This window comes from Thalassophryne amazonica, chromosome 14 (genome assembly GCF_902500255.1).
Source record: "Thalassophryne amazonica chromosome 14, fThaAma1.1, whole genome shotgun sequence".
Classification (NCBI taxonomy): Eukaryota; Metazoa; Chordata; class Actinopteri; order Batrachoidiformes; family Batrachoididae; genus Thalassophryne; species Thalassophryne amazonica.
In genome coordinates, this window is record NC_047116.1 from 86,836,685 (window position 1) to 86,851,419 (window position 14,735).

The 14,735-nt window shown below is 42.0% G+C and overlaps 1 protein-coding gene across 1 annotated transcript in view; it reads left to right on the forward strand.

The window, feature by feature from the left end:
- The first annotated feature begins 990 nt into the window (after nucleotides 1-990).
- Nucleotides 991-14,735, forward strand: part of LOC117524075 (inactive dipeptidyl peptidase 10-like) — a 643,233-nt gene continuing 629,488 nt past the window's right edge. Inside the window, exon 1 of the mRNA XM_034185800.1 lies at nucleotides 991-1,198. Within this exon, the coding sequence (XP_034041691.1) occupies nucleotides 1,139-1,198 (60 nt within the window). The 5' untranslated portion in view covers nucleotides 991-1,138. The remainder of the gene's footprint in view (nucleotides 1,199-14,735) is intronic.

The following is a 14,735-nucleotide window of genomic DNA, read 5'->3' on the forward strand; positions in this document are numbered from 1 at the left end:
TTAATGTGGTTTGGCCTCAGTCCTGAATCCTACTGATGGAGGCAGAGGATGGAGCCCACCCCCTACGGTGGACAGGAACCAACTGGTGGTGGGGTGGTGGAGGGAGTGTCAGGCAGGGAACTGAAAAACACAAGAGGTGAGTGACACTGAAGCTTTTAAAGGATGTGCCTGTGTCCAATTGGTTTATGATGATTAACGGTGACGTGTTTAAGATTATGTACATGGTTGAAGTCAATTAGCTGATTGTGAGAGATGCTAAGTTGTGAGTCTTCTGATAGAATTTATGCTGCTCTGCATTTCTTTGGCTTGTTCACTTTGCAGCTCTCTATCAGTGATACTTCTGCAGCCACTGTTCACCGAATAGGCCACAAACAGAGTGAAACACAAGGTTACACAAATTATTATTTGAAAGATTGATTGATTTAACCTTTAAATCATAATACAATCAATTATAAAAGGAAAGGAAAGCAAGAAAATAGTGGCACATAAATTAAAATACCAAGGATAAGACGAGCAATTCAAATAACTTATTTATATTGTGGTTCTCACAATAAATTCTAAATATGTTCACGAGTGTTATAGAAGCTTCTATTTGAGAGGCTGCAGCCTATACAGCTCTGTATTTAAAGCATTTTTTGTGAAACATTAAATGAATTGAAAAGGCATCTTTGTGTAAACCATATTTCACCGACTGGTGAAATGTGCATTTGGACAAATAACACCAAAACTTCTGTAACACATCTGGGCTACTATTTTTTTTTTTTTTTTTTTATATTTATAGCAGCATGGTCCTGTTTTGCGTCAGTGTATTGCAGCAAAATGCTAAAATCCCAAACAGAGCCAGTGGACTGGCTGACGTGCTCATAAACATAAAGATGCTGATGTTATTGTGTGTTTATAACTGCGCACAGAAACGCGGTGGCCACCCTGCCAAACGGTTCGCCCCTGGTTACCACATATTGCCGCACATTTACTACATGAACTGCGCTGCATGTGAGACGTACACGCATACAGTCAGAATCAGACGCGGTTGCGCGCTTCACCTGCACGCTGAACAAAGGCAGAGACGCGCAGAGTTGCAGAAGACTCGGCTTTGTGTCGCGTGCCGGCTGCCTTGTTGGACTGTTTGCTTCCCATCATGAACCAAACCGCCACCGTGTCACATCAAGTCAAATGCCAGTCTACAAAGACCATCAAGGTAGGAAGCCTCGTGCTCGCGCTCATTAACTTTACGAGTTTTTACCCGCGTCAGCGCGTGCGCCTTCAGCTGCGTAAAAACTTCAGTGCTGCTTTGGCCATGCGCTTTAACGCGCAGTGCGCTTTGGACACGGTTTGGATTTGTGGCAACTCAGTGTTTCACTCCGTTTATGTGAATAAATCCGAGTGACGGGCGGCTGTGTGCGCGCAGTGCGTGACATCCAGTGGAAGTGTGTTGGATAACTGGGAAGATCTCATTCGTATCACGACGCTTGCTTTGTGTGTGTGTGTGCGTGGTGTGTGTGTGCGCGCGCGCGCGTGAAATGAATGTGTGCACGGACTACCTCACTTCACGCGGCCACACACTCCCCCGCTTTCATGCACATGTATACGACGACGCAGCAGTTGTCCAACTTCGGTGCGCGTCGGTGGTCAGGAGGCTGCGAGACCTGAGACCTGTTGTTGGCCGGTTCAACGTCAGTGAAGTGGCTGCGGATAATAACAAGTGGTTAGAGATGCGCAGTGAGAGGACAGGTGCGCGATCCGCCAGCATCCGCATTAGAGCCCACGTTGTGCGCCCGCAGCCTGGGATGGCGCGCGCTGCTGGAGCTTCTTCTTGTGTATGTGCGTGTGTGCACGTGTGTCTGTGCATTATCGATTTTAACCGCGGGTTTTGCATCACTTCCCAACGTAGAAGTCCCACCACACACATTCAGCTTGGGGGAAAATCTATTGATCTGCTTGGTGCAGTTTGAGGAAAACAAAGCAGATTGTTTGAATTGGGAGACTTCACTTTGGGACGAGAGATGGATTAATGCATTAAATTGGTTGCATAGGGCTGCTTCATGTCTCTCTCTTTCTCTTGGCATTTAACCATCTAGCCAATCAAAGGCAATAAACTACTTGAATAGCTGAGAACACCAAGTGCGCACCGCCTGCTAATTGTTCCTCCGTGCAGTTGTGCGCTCTGACGTGTGAGACGTCACCATCATTACATGTGCGCCTGTTTCTCGTACCTGTGCAGAAAGCTGCCGCAGTCTTTGTGCTGGTGAGGCTGCTCAACACACGCGCATGGCATTAGAGGCAGATTTTGCACGGAGGCCCAGATCGAAAATGCCATGCATAATCTATTCTCAGTGGTTCAGAACTGTGCTGCGTTTAAGATGAGGCGGTTTGAATTGTGGAATGCATTTCATTTTGAAAACCCTCACACACCTCTTCAAGTTCAAGCAGGCTGTTTTCTCATGGCCTTTTCTTTTTTAAATTTCAGGCATTCCCTCCCTTTCTTCAGGTTAGCTCACAGGTGTCAAACTGAAGGTCAGAGGGCTGGATGCAGCCATGAACACGAACATTATGGCCCACAGCGTTCTGATATCTTTGTAATTAAATGTGGTTCATTTTTCAACTGGGTGTGCACCCCCCCCCCCCCCACACACACAATATTCTGTCAATTTTGATGAAACCAGGCAAACTGTTGCAACATATACAACCTCATATGACACAAGCCAACAATAAAATCTTTTATTTTTATTTGTTTGACAGGTTCTATACTATAGTTTCTGGATTATAAGCCACAGATTTGTTATTTATTATTTTGGGATGCCAAGTGACTCATATACACCCCTCCCCACCCCAGAAAACAGAAAAAAAAATCACATATTCATTAATAATAATCATTCTCATATTTATTTATTCAGAACTTTCCCAGGAATCAAAGCACAAAAAGAGACCCCGATAATAAAACAATAATAAATAGAAATAATCAGCCTAGTCTCACATTTTTTTCCTTCATGCTCCCGTCACGGAATGAGTCAAATTTTTGTGACAGGGTTTTTAAACTCGCTGTTACTAACTCTACTCCTACCCCCAACCTTAACCATAACCTAATCCTAATCTTTCCCACAACCTTAACCATAACCGTCCCTCCCCTCCCCCCCCGATTCACTTTTAATTTTGTGCAGCCGTCACAGAATGAATGAGAATGAAAATCGTGCTGCCGTGATGAAAATGAGGCACTTTTCGTCACAATATCACGAACCAATAGATTAATGTATATTTTGTGCTCCTTAATGACAACATGCCGCAAGACTAGGTTGAAATAATGGTACACAATAGCAATACAGCTACAGGTGCAACTTTATACTACGGAAAAGACGGGTCACCTTCAGTTCGGTGTGAAATTATTTCCAACATCCAAAATCATCTCCCTTCTCCACTAGATCTCGATGGTGAGATGTAGTGGAGAAGGCTTGCCTCTACTGGTGGTTGGCTCTCACTGCGGTATTGTATCACTTCCTGTTCCGGAGCACAGCAGTGTTTTCTGTATCTGTTAGCTGTTTAATCTGCGCAGTTAGATTGATCTAGTTATCTAGATTACGATTTGTTTCCCAGTGTAATCTTTACGTGCCTTAACTAAAGCACTTCTTCTGCTGAATCACCTCTAAATTATTTATACATTATTCACTTTGCGTGTTTTAGGAATCCGCTAGCTTAGCGTAGCTACTAGCTCTTAGCCGATTTAGCATGGCGGCTTCTCCTGTCTCTCCTGCACTTTTCTGCTCTGGGTGTGAAATGTTTAGTTATTCCTCGGCCTCCTTTAGCAGTAATGGTACTTGTAATAAGTGTAGCTTATTCATAGCTTTGGAGGCCAGGCTGGGCGAATTGGAGACTCGGCTCCACACCGTGGAAAATTCTACAGCTAGCCAGGCCCCTGTAGTCGGTGCGGACCAAGGTAGCTTAGCCGCCGTTAGTTACCCCCTGGCAGATCCCGAGCAGCCGGGAAAGCAGGCCGACTGGGTGACTGTGAGGAGGAAGCGTATTTCTAAACAGAAGCCCCGTGTACATCACCAACCCGTTCACATTTCTAACCGTTTTTCCCCACTCGACAACACACCCGCCGAGGATCAAACTCTGTTATTGGCGACTCTGTTTTGAGAAATGTGAAGTTAGCGACACCAGCAACATAGTCAATTGTCTTCCGGGGGCCAGAGCAGGCGACATTGAAGGAAATTTGAAACTGCTGGCTAAGGCTAAGCGTAAATTGGTAAGATTGTAATTCACGTCGGCAGTAATGACACCCGGTTACGCCAATCGGAGGTCACTAAAATTAACATTAAATCGGTGTGTAACTTTGCAAAAACAATGTCGGACTCTGTACTTTTCTCTGGGCCCCTCCCCAATCGGACCAGGGAGTGACATGTTTAGCCGCATGTTCTCCTTGAATTGCTGGCTGTCTGAGTGGTGTCCAAAAAATGAGGTGGGCTTCATAGATAATTGGCAAAGCTTCTGGGGAAAACCTGGTCTTGTTAGGAGAGACGGCATCCATCCCACTTTGGATGGAGCAAGCTCTCATTTCTAGAAATCTGGCCAATTTTCTTAAATCCTCCAAACCGTGACTATCCAGGGTTGGGACCAGGAAGCAGAGTTGTAGTCTTACACACCTCTCTGCAGCTTCTCTCCCCCTGCCATCCCCTCATTACCCCATCCCCGTAGAGACGGTGCCTGCTCCCAGACCACCAACAACCAGCAAAAATCTATTTAAGCATAAAAATTCAAAAAGAAAAAATAATATAGCACCTTCAACTGCACCACAGACTAAAACAGTTAAATGTGGTCTATTAAACATTAGGTCTCTCTCTTCTAAGTCCCTGTTGGTAAATGATATAATAATTGATCAACATATTGATTTATCTGCCTTACAGAAACCTGGTTACAACAGGATGAATATGTTAGTTTAAATGAGTCAACACCCCCGAGTCACACTAACTGCCAGAATGCTCGTAGCACGGGCCGGGGCGGAGGATTAGCAGCAATCTTCCATTCCAGCTTATTAATTAATCAAAAACCCAGGACAGAGCTTTAATTCATTTGAAAGCTTGACTCTTAGTCTTGTCCATCCAAATTGGAAGTCCCAAAAAACAGTTTTAGTTGTTATTATCTATCGTCCACCTGGTCGTTACTGTGGTTTCTCTGTGAATTTTCAGGACCTTTTGTCTGACTTAGTGCTTAGCTCAGATAAGATAATTATAGTGGGCGATTTTAACATCCACACAGATGCTGAGAATGACAGCCTCAACACTGCATTTAATCTATTATTAGACTCTATTGGCTTTGCTCAAAAAGTAAATGAGTCACCCACCACTTTAATCATATCTTAGATCTTGTTCTGACTTATGGTATGGAAATAGAAGGACTTAACAGTATTCCCTGAAAACTCCCTTCTGTCTGATCATTTCTTAATAACATTTACATTTACTCTGATGGACTACCCCAGCAGTGGGGAATAAGTTTCATTACACTAGAAGTCTTTCAGAAAGCGCTGTAACTAGGTTTAAGGGATATGATTCCTTCTTTATGTTCTCTAATGCCATATACCAACACAGTGCAGAGTAGCTACCTAAACTCTGTAAGTGAGATAGAGTATCTTGTCAATAGTTTTACATCCTCATTGAAGACAACTTTGGATGCTGTAGCTCCTCTGAAAAAGAGAGCTTTAAATCAGAAGTGCCTGACTCCGTGGTATAACTCACAAACTCGTAGCTTAAAGCAGATAACCCGTAAGTTGGAGAGGAAATGGCATCTCCCTAATTTAGAAGATCTTCACTTAGCCTGGAAAAAGAGTCTGTTGCTCTATAAAAAAGCCCTCCGTAAAGCTAGGACATCTTTCTACTCATCACTAATTGAAGAAATAAGAACAACCCCAGGTTTCTTTTCAGCACTGTAGCCAGGATGACAAAGAGTCAGAGCTCTATTGAGCTGAGTATTCCATTAACTTTAACTAGTAATGACTTCATGACTTTTTTTGCTAACAAAATTTTAACTATTAGAGAAAAAATTACTCATAACCATCCCAAAGACGTATCGTTATCTTTGACTGCTTTCAGTGATGCCGGTATTTGGTTAGACTCTTTCTCTCCGATTGTTCTGTCTGAGTTATTTTCATTAGTTACTTCATCCAAACCATCAACATGTTTATTAGACCCCATTCCTACCAGGCTGCTCAAGGAAGCCCTACCATTATTTAATGCTTCGATCTTAATATGATCAATCTATCTTTATTAGTTGGCTATGTACCACAGGCTTTTAAGGTGGCAGTAATTAAACCATTACTTAAAAAGCCATCACTTGACCCAGCTATCTTAGCTAATTATAGGCCAATCTCCAACCTTCCCTTTCTCTCAAAAAATCTTGAAAGGGTAGTTGTAAAACAGCTAACTGATCATCTGCAGAGGAATGGTCTATTTGAAGAGTTTCAGTCAGGTTTTAGAATTCATCATAGTACAGAAACAGCATTAGTGAAGGTTACAAATGATCTTCTTATGGCCTCGGACAGTGGACTCATCTCTGTGCTTGTTCTGTTAGACCTCAGTGCTGCTTTTGATACTGTTGACCATAAAATTTTATTACAGAGATTAGAGCATGCCATAGGTATTAAAGGCACTGTGCTGTGGTGGTTTGAATCATATTTGTCTAATAGATTACAATTTGTTCATGTAAATGGGGAATCTTCTTCACAGACTAAAGTTAATTATGGAGTTCCACAAGGTTCTGTGCTAGGACCAATTTTATTCACTTTATACATGCTTCCCTTAGGTAGTATTATTAGACGGTATTGCTTAAATTTTCATTGTTACGCAGATGATACCCAGCTTTATCTATCCATGAAGCCAGAGGACACACACCAATTAGCTAAACTGCAGGATTGTCTTACAGACATAAAGACATGGATGACCTCTAATTTCCTGCTTTTAAACTCAGATAAAACTGAAGTTATTGTACTTGGCCCCACAAATCTTAGAAACATGGTGTCTAACCAGATCCTTACTCTGGATGGCATTACCCTGACCTCTAGTAATACTGTGAGAAATCTTGGAGTCATTTTGATCAGGATATGTCATTCAAAGCGCATATTAAACAAATATGTAGGACTGCTTTTTTGCATTTACACAATATCTCTAAAATCAGAAAGGTCTTGTCTCAGAGTGATGCTGAAAAACTAATTCATGCATTTATTTCCTCTAGGCTGGACTATTGTAATTCATTATTATCAGGTTGTCCTAAAAGTTCCCTAAAAAATCTTCAGTTAATTCAAAATGCTGCAGCTAGAGTACTGACGGGGACTAGAAGTAGACAGCATATCTCACCCATATTGGCCTCTCTTCATTGGCTTCCTGTTAATTCTAGAATAGAATTTAAAATTCTTCTTCTTACTTATAAGGTTTTGAATAATCAGGTCCCATCTTATCTTAGGGACCTCGTAGTACCATATCACCCCAATAGAGCGCTTCGCTCTCAGACTGCAGGCTTACTTGTAGTTCCTAGGTTTGTAAGAGTAGAATGGGAGGCAGAGCCTTCAGCTTTCAGGCTCCTCTCCTGTGGAACCAGCTCCCAATTCAGATCAGGGAGACAGACACCCTCTCTACTTTTAAGATTAGGCTTAAAACTTTCCTTTTTGCTAAAGCTTATAGTTAGGGCTGGATCAGGGACCCTGAACCATCCCTTAGTTATGCTGCTATAGACGTAGACTGCTGGGGGTTCCCATGATGCACTGAGTGTTTCTTTCTCTTTTTGCTCTGTATGCACCACTCTGCATTTAATCATTAGTGATCGATCTCTGCTCCCCTCCACAGCATGTCTTTTTCCTGGTTCTCTCCCTCAGCCCCAACCAGTCCCCAGCAGAAGACTGCCCCTCCCTGAGCCTGGTTCTGCTGGAGGTTTCTTCCTGTTAAAAGGGAGTTTTTCCTTCCCACTGTAGCCAAGTGCTTGCTCACAGGGGGTCATTTTGACCGTTGGGGTTTTACATAATTATTGTATGGCCTTGCCTTACAATATAAAGCGCCTTGGGGCAACTGTTTGTTGTGATTTGGCGCTATATAAAAAAATTGATTGATTGATTGATAGTACAGTCCATGGGGACAGTTCGGTCTGCGACACTGGATCAGGGGCCACCTGACAGTGAGACCAGGCTGAGGGAATGCTCCTCTGTGTTATTTATGCTTTACACTTCTGATTTAAAGTACAACTATGAGTCATACTTTGCCTTGCCTCTTTGAGCTGAAAATCACTAAACTTTCTGAAACGCACTGTGATGCCACTGCACTGCCTTTTTTATGCAACAGAGCAAAACTTCTCAGCTTCACAAAAGGAACGAGATATTTTTCTCCTTTCTGGCTAAAATCAGCAGACTTGCCAAACAAAATTTAACCCGATAGAAAAAAAAAAAACCTCATCCTGCTGACAGTGAGTGCTTTTTATTGCTGTACATTCAACCACATCTCATGGCATTTGTGATACCATCACGAAAAGTAGATGAATCTGTTCGTTCATGATACTTGTACGCAAATATAGATTTCCGTAGTTTGGGTTACAGTTAGGGTTCAACAACCCCATCACGAAAATCTACTACATATTGTGACGTTATCACGATTTAAGAGTGTGAGACTGGACTGTGTACATTATAAGCTAGTCACTAGCTGTTTGTTGTTACAGAAACAAATCCCACAAGGAGCACTTTTTAGTTTTCAGAAAGCAGTGAAATGGGGCACGGGGATTGTTTCTTAGTGACTTCTCAGCAATTTTCTGCTAGGAAAAACAACAAAAACACCACCACAAAGCAACATGGACAGGCTATGAAAACACCGTGGACTCAGTCCACAGGACTATCGAGCCATAAAAAGTGTATGCGGTCCCATGTTTACCTTTATTACTATGAGCTTTCGATATAATACAGATGCATGTTATTTGTAGATACAAACACCGAGTTTCTTCCTAAATACTTCAAAAACATGAATGCACACTTCCACAGACACCCAGAGTCGTCCGATATTCTTTTACAAACTGGCCTCTTATTTGCTTCAAATGATCACATGGAAATCTTCAACCAATCAAGGTGTGCATGGTATCATGGCATTGCATTTCAGGTCTCCATCAGTAGCTTTGTGTTGGACTAGTCAAGCTAAGTTTCGATTTATGATCCTGCACCGACAGTGGTGTTGGACATTCAATGTTTATATAGAGTAAATGATTTCATTACACTGAAACTGATATTTCATTGTTGGCAGTTTCTGGCTTACATGGAATTAGGAACCATTTCTTCAGTTGTGGCATACAATCATCAAGTAATATTGTATGTTAGTATTTGTGTGTTGTACAAAAGCATACTGATTTTAGCTGCTAGAAAAGGACTCTTAAATACTACACAAAAAGTTTAGTAATTACATCTCTGAATGCACCATTTTAAGGTCATTGTTGGAGATGTTCCTACTGCTGAAAGGGGCACTTTCACCTGTGTATTCAACATGCAGAAATTCATGGACAGCACTGTCATTATGGGGCGGGTGGGAGGAGCGTGGTGGAGGACTTTGTATAGTGATACATGTCCAACTATCTTCAGCTGAACATCTCCAAGATCAAAAAGATGGTGGTGGGTTTCCAAAGGAACAGACTCCATGTGACACTGGTCTGGACTGAAGGGGTCCACATGGAGGTGTTCAGGATCTATAAGTACTTGTGGGAGCAGCTGGACAACAGACTGAAGTGTTCAGCAAACACCAACACTATCTACAGGAAGGGACAATATATTTTGATCCCTTGACATTTGTACTTGGGGGGTACACAGAATAATAATACAAAAGCAAGTTTAGGGTTAGGATAAGTATGAAAGTGATACTGTAAGGTGACCATACAGAGGGTAAAATAATAGTAGCTAATACCAAACAATGGGTAATGGATAACAGACAAGTATCTAAGAATCTTATTGGGGTGGGTCCAAATATTTCTATGATATTTTGACCCCCGAGTCCAAATCTCATCTGACACTGTCCCTATCTCCTAAATAGGCTGGGGTCCTTGAACATCTGCAGGAAACTCCTGCTGATATTTTAGCACACAGTGGCTGATAGCGATCTGTGTTGTGCTGCAGTGTGTTGGAGTGGCGGCGTTAAGCAGAGGGACTCTGCAGCTTTCTGGGCTGGTGCCTTGCAGGCACAGAGCTGGACTCCTTTAAGTCAGTGGCAGAGAGAAGGACCCTGAGCAAACGATCATCTATCATAGACTATGCCTGCCACCCCGTGCACACTCCGTGCACAGCACATTCACAGGCAGTATTTCACTGGCAGGCTGCTGTCTCTGTCTTGTTCAATAGACATTCCGAGGAGTCTTTTGTTCCCTGGGATATCCAGATGGTCAGCTCCTCCAAGTCACAACAGGCTGAAATAGTTTGAAATTGATTGATTGAACTGATCAATAAATACTTTGATCATGCTGAGTCTGTTATTGGTTAGTTTTGGCTTTGCACACTTTTGTCTTCTTGCATTATCAATATTACAGTAGTTTACCTCATTTCTGTGTTGCTGCTTGATTTCTGTGCTGTTGCTTCATTTAATTTTAAGCTTTTTATTCACTTGTTTTTTTCTTCTGCAGTTGAGAGCTGATTTCTATCTGCTTTGCATTTAAGCTGCTATAATTCTTGTAGTGTTGCCTTTACCTTTGCGTAGCCTTCTGTATATGTTCCCAACTGTTTTTTCTTTTATTTATATGTTGAATGTGTTGCATAAGGACAGCTGGGAGCCGCTGGAATGGCGTTGTTTCCTCGATGAGGAGCATCCTGTCTTGGAGAAACATCAGCTCTGACCATTTGGCATGTGGCATATTTCTATAGGCAAGATCCAGCACTTCAGTGTGGGAGGCTCTATCAGTTGTAGAAGCAAAAACCGGTTCCCCATGTTTCATTTCAATTTACTTTCTTGAGGTGGTGATGGATCCATTGTGGTTGCCATCGATTAATATGGTGGTTGCGGTGCATGCTCCAACACCTTGATTCAAGATTACTTGATTGTCATTGTACAATCCTGTATATACAACAAATTCAGTGTATGGCTTTAAAACGGAGCTCAATATACGTATATACACCAAACAAAAAGATAAACGCAACACTTTTGGTTTGCTCCCATTTGTATGAGATGAACTCAAAGATCTAAAACTTTTTCCACATACACATATCACTATTTCTCTCAAATATTGTTCACAAACCAGTCTAAATCTGTGATAGTGAGCACTTCTCCTTTGCTGAGATAATCCATCCCACCCTCACAGGTGTGCCATATCAAGAAGTGATTATACACCATGAGTTAGTGCACAAGGTGTGCCTAGACTGCCCACAATAAAAGGCCACTCTGAAAGGTGCAGTTTTATCACACAGCACAATGCCACAGATGTCGCAAGCTTTGAGGGAGCGTGCAATTGGCCTGCTGACAGCAGGAATGTCAACCAGAGCTGTTGCTCGTGTATTGAATGTTCATTCAATAACCTGAGCCAAATCACAACTGTTTGTTGTGATTTGGCGCTATATTAAAAAAAATTGATTGATTGATTGATTGATTTCTCTACCATAAGCCGTCTCCAAAGGCGTTTCAGAGAAATTGGCAGTACATCCAACCAGCCTCACAACCGCAGACCACGTGTAACCACATCAGCCCAGGAGCTCCACGTCCAGCATGTTCACCTCCAAGATCATCTGAGACCAGCCACTCGGACAGCTGCTCAAACAATCGGTTTGCATAACCAAAGAATTTCTGCACAAACTGTCAGAAAACCGTCTCAGGGAAGACTCATCTGCATGCTCGTCGTCCTCATCGGGGTCTCGACCTGACTCCAGTTTGTCGTCGTAACCGACTTGAGTGGGCAAATGCTCACATTTGCTGGCGTTTGGCACATTGGAGAGGTGTTCTCTTCATGGATGAATCCAGTTCACACTGTTCAGGGCAGATGGCAGACAGCAGTGTTGGCCATTGTGTGGGTGAGCAGTTTTCTGATGTCAGTGTTGTGGATCGAGTGGCCCATGGTGGCGGTGGGGTTATGGTATGGGCAGGCGTCTGTTATGGACGAAGAACACAGGTGCATTTTATTGATGGCATTAGAATGCACAGAGATACCGTGACGAGATCCTGAGGTGCATTGTTGTGCCATCCAAGAACATCACCTCATGTTGCAGCAGGATAATGCACGGCCCCATGTTGCAAGGATCTGTACACAATTCTTGGAAGCTGAAAATGTCCCAGTCTTGCATGGCCAGCATACTCACCGGACATGTCACCCATTGAGCATGTTTGGGATGCTCTGGACCGGTGTATACGACAGCGTGACCAGTTCCTGCCAATATCCAGCAACTTCGCACAGCCATTGAAGAGGAGTGGACCAACATTCCACAGGCCACAATTGACAACCTGATCAACTCTATGCGAAGGAGATGTGTTGCACTGCATGAGACAAATGGTGGTCACACCAGATACTGACTGGTATCCCCCCCAATAAAAAAAACTGCACCTTTCAGAGTGGCCTTTTATTGTGCCTTTTATTTTATTTTATCCATTACCCCATCCCTGTAGAGACGGTGCCTGCTCCCAGACCACCAATAACCAGCAAAAATCTATTTAAGCATAAAAATTCAAAAAGAAAAAAATAATATAGCACCTTCAACTGCACCACAGACTAAAACAGTTAATGTGGTCTATTAAACATTAGGTCTCTCTCTTCTAAGTCCCCTGTTAGTAAATGATATAATAATTGATCAACATATTGATTTATTCTGCCTTACAGAAACCTGGTTACAGCAGGATGAATATGTTAGTTTAAATGAGTCAACACCCCCGAGTCACACTAACTGCCAGAATGCTCGTAGCACGGGCCGAGGCGGAGGATTAGCAGCAATCTTCCATTCCAGCTTATTAATTAATCAAAAACCCAGACAGAGCTTTAATTCATTTGAAAGCTTGACTCTTAGTCTTGTCCATCCAAATTGGAAGTCCCAAAACCCAGTTTTATTTGTTATTATCTATCGTCCACCTGGTTGTTACTGTGAGTTTCTCTGTGAATTTTCAGACCTTTGTCTGACTTAGTGCTTAGCTCAGATAAGATAATTATAGTGGGCGATTTTAACATCCACACAGATTGCTGAGAATGACAGCCTCAACACTGCATTTAATCTATTATTAGACTCAATGGCTTTGCTCAAAATGTAAATGAGTCCACCCACACTTTAATCATATGTTAGATCTTGTTCTGACTTATGGTATGAAATTGAAGACTTAACAGTATTCCCTGAAAACTCCCTTCTGTCTGATCATTTCTTAATAACATTTACATTTACTCTGATGGACTACCCAGCAGTGGGGAATAAGTTTCATTACACTAGAAGTCTTTCAGACAGCGCTGTAACTAGGTTTAAGGATATGATTCCTTCTTTATGTTCTCTAATGCCATATACCAACACAGTGCAGAGTAGCTACCTAAACTCTGTAAGTGAGATAGAGTATCTCGTCAATAGTTTTACATCCTCAGTGAAGACAACTTTGGATGCTGTAGCTCCTCTGAAAAAGAGAGCTTTAAATCAGAAGTGCCTGACTCCGTGGTATAACTCACAAACTCGCAGCTTAAAGCAGATAACCCATAAGTTGGAGAGGAAATGGCATCTCACGAATTTAGAAGATCTTCACTTAGCCTGGAAAAAGAGTCTGTTGCTCTATAAAAAGCCCTCCGTAAAGCTAGGACATCTTACTACTCATCACTAATGAAGAAAATAAGAACAACCCCAGGTTTCTTTTCAGCACTGTAGCCAGGCTGACAAAGAGTCAGAGTTCTATTGAGATGAGTATTCCTTTAACTTTAACTAGTAATGACTTCATGACTTTCTTTGCTAATAAAATTTTAACTATTAGAGAAAAAATTACTCATAACCATCCCAAAGACGTATCGTTATCTTTGGCTGCTTTCAGTGATGCCAGTATTTGGTTAGACTCTTTGTCTCAGATTGTTCTGTCTGAGTTATTTTCATTAGTTACTTCATCCAAACCATCAACATGTCTATTAGACCCCATTCCTACCAGGCTGCTCAAGGAAGCCCTACCATTATTTAATGCTTCGATCTTAAATATGATCAATCTATCTTTATTAGTTGGCTATGTACCACAGGCTTTTAAGGTGGCAGTAATTAAACCATTACTTAAAAAGCCATCACTTGACCCAGCTATCTTAGCTATTTATAGAGCAATCTCCAACCTTCCTTTTCTCTCAAAAATTCTTGAAAGGGTAGTTGTAAAACAGCTAACTGATCATCTGCAGAGGAATGGTCTATTTGAAGAGTTTCAGTCAGGTTTTAGAATTCATCATAGTACAGAAACAGCATTAGTGAAGGTTACAAATGATCTTCTTATGGCCTCAGACAGTGGACTCATCTCTGTGCTTGTTCTGTTAGACCTCAGTGCTGCTTTTGATACTGTTGACCATACAATTTTATTACAGAGATTAGAGCATGCCATAGGTATTAAAGGCACTGCGCTGCGGTGGTTTGAATCATATTTGTCTAATAGATTACAATTTGTTCATGTAAATGGGGAATCTTCTTCACAGACTAAGGTTAATTATGGAGTTCCACAAGGTTCTGTGCTAGGACCAATTTTATTCACTTTATACATGCTTCCCTTAGGCAGTATTATTAGACAGCATTGCTTAAATTTTCATTGTTACGCAGATGATACCCAGCT